A 4,965-nucleotide genomic window follows, 5' to 3' on the forward strand; every position below is an offset into this window, starting at 1 on the left:
ACCCAAAATGTGACAAGCCACCACACCTGCCAAGATGTGGGTTGGTGAACCAGTTCCCCATAGAGGTCTCGAGTTAGGCTAGGCCAAACCAAACGTCATATAGTCTTACCTACCACGTTTTCACACTCTGGCTCTCTGCTCTACTCTTTTATGGTCACTTGTAGCGGCAACTAACAACAATAACAGCAGCATTTCACCAAAAAAAAATAAAAACATTAACAGCAGTAAGTAAAGATCCAAAACAAAGACAAGAGAGGCTGCATAGAACACCCATCTCTGTTATTCATTTTCTTGTTTTGATCACCTGTCTGAAATCTCCCTTATAAAGCTGAATTTTTTTAGGGTAAGGTTATCAGTATCACTGACCCAATGGATTTGGAATTCTTGCACACACTTGATGTTCAGATTCTTGGGGCTGTAGCTGTGGCTATTGTGGCCATTGTTATTGGTGCTGTCTTTCTCTTCTCCTCCAAAAAGCCCAAAGGTCTGAGCTTTTCTTTTTTCTTCTTCTTAATTCTGTGCTTTCTTATCCTATATTTTGTGCATGTTGATTGAGTTTCTGTTAGGAAGATTGGATTTTTTACAAAGTTTGTGATTGTTCTATGAAATCTGGGTGGTTCTGGGTTTTCCAAATCTTCAGTATCCATATTGAGAAAGACGGTTCTTGATGTTGAATGCAGTTCAAGCTGCGCAAATGTTATACTCTAACATAGTAATAAATGGGTTGTCGTTTTAAGTTTGCTTGATGTACGAGGCTTTGATGCGATTGTTATTAGCAATGGTTGCTCTAATTGCATACTTCTATTTCTGGATCTCTGAGTTACTAATTTTAAGGTGATATAGGCTTTGCTTTTTTGTTCTACGGTTTCTCTTTGAATGATTTATAGTTGTGTAAAAGAACCTTATACTTCATCATGGATTATGGAGAGCTAGTATTGTTGTACCACAGCTAGAACTTGGTGAACTCCCCATGAATGAGGTTTTAATGAGCAAATTGAGATTCTCTCAAGCCTAGATTGAAGTTCATTATTAACTAAAGCATGAGTAACTAAGTGGATTGGCTTTTAGCCTTTTGTACTTTTGTTTGCTTGTACGCTCAATCCTTTAGATTTTACATTTGAGCTAGCTTTATGTGAAGTTTGTTTTACCTTTATTCTTTCTATCAATTTATTTGTTGTGTTTTATGAAAACTAACTTATTTTTTCTGTTTGCTTACAGGCTGCTTAGATCCAGAAAATTTCAAGCAGTTTAAACTTGTCAAGCGTGTTCAGTTGAGCCACAATGTGGCAAAGTTCACATTTGCACTTCCTACACCTACTTCTGTTTTAGGCCTTCCCATTGGACAGCATATAAGTTGCAAGTTCAGTTCTTTCCTTCTCTTTTTGTGAATTTTTTATGTTTGTCTGTGTCAATCGTTTCTTAATCCAGTGTTTTTAAGTATTAACCATTCAAATGGCTTCAATTATATTAATTGATATGATGGAAAGTTGCCTTAGTTGTTACCTGCCCCTGTCATTGTTTAGTTCTTTTATCAGCTTCTTTCCTGAACAGGGGTAAGGATGGTCAAGGTGAAGAGGTTATCAAACCTTACACCCCAACTACATTGGATTCTGATGTTGGACAATTCGAATTAGTCATTAAGGTGCATACCAGAAAACTGTCCCTTGCCGGGCTTGATTTTAGTGGATTTTACTTAAATATTGATACTTGTTTTCTCTTTGTAACTGTTGTATTTCTTTTTATTATTTTGTAACTAGATGTATCCACAAGGAAGGATGTCCCATCATTTCAGAGAGTTGCAAGTCGGTGATTATCTTGCTGTCAAGGGACCCAAGGTAAATGCTCTTTTCCAAATGAACAGGTTTTTTTTTTTTTTTTTTTTTTTTTCATTTTTTCATAATTCTTACCAAATTCTGTGTTGTTCTTCGACAACAATGTCATGTTCTGGAAACAAGGAGGGTGGTGTGTTTGCTTCTAAGGGATTCTTTCTTTCTTTTATTACACTAATTCTTGACTTTCACTATTACCACTTGATAGTAAATACATGTATTGTGATTGCATTATTATTTTCATTATGTGTTAAACGAGATGCATTGTGTGCATGATGTCCTATCATATTCACCAGATGCGATGCCTCATATGCTTCTCATAATTAGTTGAATGATTAAAACTGTGGATGTAAGTTTATCATATGCTGTTTCATCTATAACTTCCAGGCTATGATTTATCTTGTGAATGTGTTGGTTTTAAGATTTAACTATCTAGTATTACTGAGATGAAAAAACAATGATCTGACGTGGACTGCTGGTGTTTGAAATACCATTGTAACAGGGCCGATTTAGGTATCAACCTGGCCAGGTTAGAGCATTTGGGATGCTTGCTGGGGGCTCTGGCATTACTCCTATGTTCCAAGTATGCTATCAAGATTATATTTTTTATTCCAGTTTTGATTTCGTTCTATCTTAGCTTGCAATGGTCTTTGGCTGTTGCCTCTTGCAAGTTTTTGGTGATCACATGTTCATTGTACCTTGATGTGTCCACTTCAGGTTGCTAGAGCCATACTAGAAAACCCAAATGACAAGACAAAGGTGCACCTCATTTATGCTAATGTTACATATGAGGACATTCTTTTGAAGGTAAGTTGCAGCTCTATTTTCTTCTGATGCTCCATTGTAGCTCACATTCAGTTGAACTATCAAGTCAATGTGCCCTATGCTGGGCTAAATGGAGCCCTAAGCGAGTGAATATCATGCAGTGCCATCTATTTGGTGGGATAATAAACCATGAGGTGAAAATACCTTGGCAGTTTTGTGTCTGCTGGCAAACTTCATTGTTATCAATCCCCAAAATGGAAACTAGCTGAAATATCATTTGGGTGCAGAGCACGTTCTAGCAGCATACAAACTGACTGTACAAACTCTTGACATTTGTTGGAATTAAGAGAATTTACAATAACAGAAAAGCATGCTCCGTAGATGGAAGTTCTAAAGTTTTAGCGCGCTTAGCTGACTTTCTCATCTTTTTTCACAGGATTTCATACCTGCTCATTTGCTCATTTATACCACTCTAGGGGAAGAAAATAGAAAAAAAATGTTCAAAGAGAAATCATTTATTGTCTTTAAAGTGTTTTGTTAGAAAAATAAATTCATTTAGTTTATACTAAATGAAACACGTGGGATTGACAAACCATCATTCATTTACCACTTGCCAAGACTTCATTGTAGTGTAGTTCAGTGGAACCAAAACTTTTTCGGAAACTGTTGGTTGATAATGTTGGTCTTTGGAGAAAGAAAATTCCTTTTAAAAATAATTCTAGAAAGATTAACAATAATAAAAAAGAGGAACTAAATCAAATGTCACCATCTAAGCTAAGACATGGATAGTAGTCTGAAACTAAAACTTTTATAGGCTCCTCTTGTAGAAATTTTGTCAAAGCTTCTTGGGGATATTTTTTTTTCTTTTTGGCTCAAGAGGATCTGTTAGTCTGCATCCTTCTTTTGAATATTATTGTTAATACAATAACATGCCTGCCTCCACAATATGCTGTATGTGTTATTTTGTTTTGCAATTCAAAATAATTTGAATTGTTATTTACAGGAGGAATTGGACACCCTTGCTGAGAGGTACTCTAGTCACTTTAACGTCTACTATGTTTTGAATCAGGTTAGTTATCTTTCTTATGCCAGACAATTCTATTGTTACTTGTTTTTCCTTTTCATTTGCTTAATATGTTCGCTTTACTGTCTTCCTTTTTTCATAATTGAGACTGTCGTATTCTCTAGATCTTGGTGTAGAGAAGTCCTTGAAGATTGCAACTTGCTCATTAGTTTCTTTTATGACTTTTTTCCCTCCTCAGCTACCTTTCCAAATACAATAGATAGTGGAGAGAGTCCTTGCCTAGCCTGGCTGTATATTGAAAATTATACTTCAACAGCCACCCCACCCCACCCCACTCAACCCAACCTCGATGAAATCTGCTCACAATTTGTTGGGGCACAAAGATTGTGCTGGTCATAATTTAAGATAAAAATGGTCTTGAAAACCTAAATGGAATATCAAAATGAGTTCCTTGTCCAGCTTAGCTGCTTCAAGCAAATTCCTGAGATACAGCCATGAGAAACTGATTAAATCTAATTGAATTTTGTATTGGATGAATTACATATTCTGTCTGATGGCATGATCATGTTTGCACAAGCTTGTGCATGCATTATGGCTACTGTTCTGCTGGTAGGTCCTACTTGCTGAAGCATGTTTATCACGCATAATGGGTTATAGATGTCTGTTTTATGTGGTATAGTCATTGATGACTGTTTGATTAACCAAACTGTGTTGGTGGATGTTATTTTCTCCTTAGCCTCCCGAAACATGGGATGGTGGTGTTGGCTTTGTATCAAAGGAAATGATTCAAACCTACTGCCCTGCACCAGCACCTGATATCAAGGTATGTTTTTGATTTTCTTACATTCATCATGAGACATCAGGGAAAGATAAAATATAGTTGAAAGAAAATTACAACAATTGCTACTTATTTTCCATCATGCAATCCACAGATTCTAAGGTGTGGACCACCACCTATGAACAAGGCCATGGCAGCTCACCTCGAAGCTCTTGGATATGCACCTGAGATGCTGTTCCAGTTCTGATCCTTGAAAACTTGTTGACCCTCTATTTGGATTGGTATTCATCACTCTCCTGGTTTCAATAAAAAGACTAGATTGAGAAAAAACTTCATCGAGTTGTACGCAATGTTGCTCACTCTCCAATTGATCCTAGATTTGAGATTTTTAAGGTTGGTTGTGGAACAATTTTACTTCACTCGATCCTAGATTTGAGATTTTTAAGGTTGGATGTTGAACAAATTTTACTTAACTTAGACTGCATTTGGTTACTGTTTTGGGACGGATATAGAAAAAATAGACGAGACAAGACGATGGAGATATAAAATGAATTTACTTTTGAGATCAA

The 4,965-nt window shown here is 36.3% G+C and overlaps 1 protein-coding gene across 3 annotated transcripts; it reads left to right on the top strand.

Moving 5' to 3' along the window:
• On the top strand, positions 1-4,965 carry LOC118042433 (NADH--cytochrome b5 reductase 1). 3 transcript variants are annotated; one of them, XR_012167729.1, is made up of 10 exons: positions 17-484; positions 1,219-1,360; positions 1,552-1,642; positions 1,758-1,835; positions 2,332-2,412; positions 2,547-2,636; positions 3,598-3,663; positions 4,355-4,441; positions 4,551-4,789; positions 4,843-4,965. XR_012167729.1 is itself a non-coding variant. In XM_035050097.2 (9 exons), exons 1-9 carry the CDS (start codon positions 370-372, stop codon positions 4,641-4,643), a joined length of 843 nt encoding a protein of 280 aa, XP_034905988.1. In that variant the 5' UTR covers positions 18-369; the 3' UTR covers positions 4,644-4,919. The 3 variants fall into 3 exon arrangements, 2 of the variants coding, with proteins under 2 accessions (XP_034905987.1, XP_034905988.1); XM_035050097.2 differs by having other exon boundaries at positions 18-484; positions 4,551-4,919; XM_035050096.2 differs by lacking the exons at positions 4,355-4,441; positions 4,551-4,789; positions 4,843-4,965 and having other exon boundaries at positions 1-484; positions 3,598-4,290.

This window comes from Populus alba, chromosome 13 (genome assembly GCF_005239225.2).
Source record: "Populus alba chromosome 13, ASM523922v2, whole genome shotgun sequence".
NCBI lineage: Eukaryota > Viridiplantae > Streptophyta > Magnoliopsida > Malpighiales > Salicaceae > Populus > Populus alba.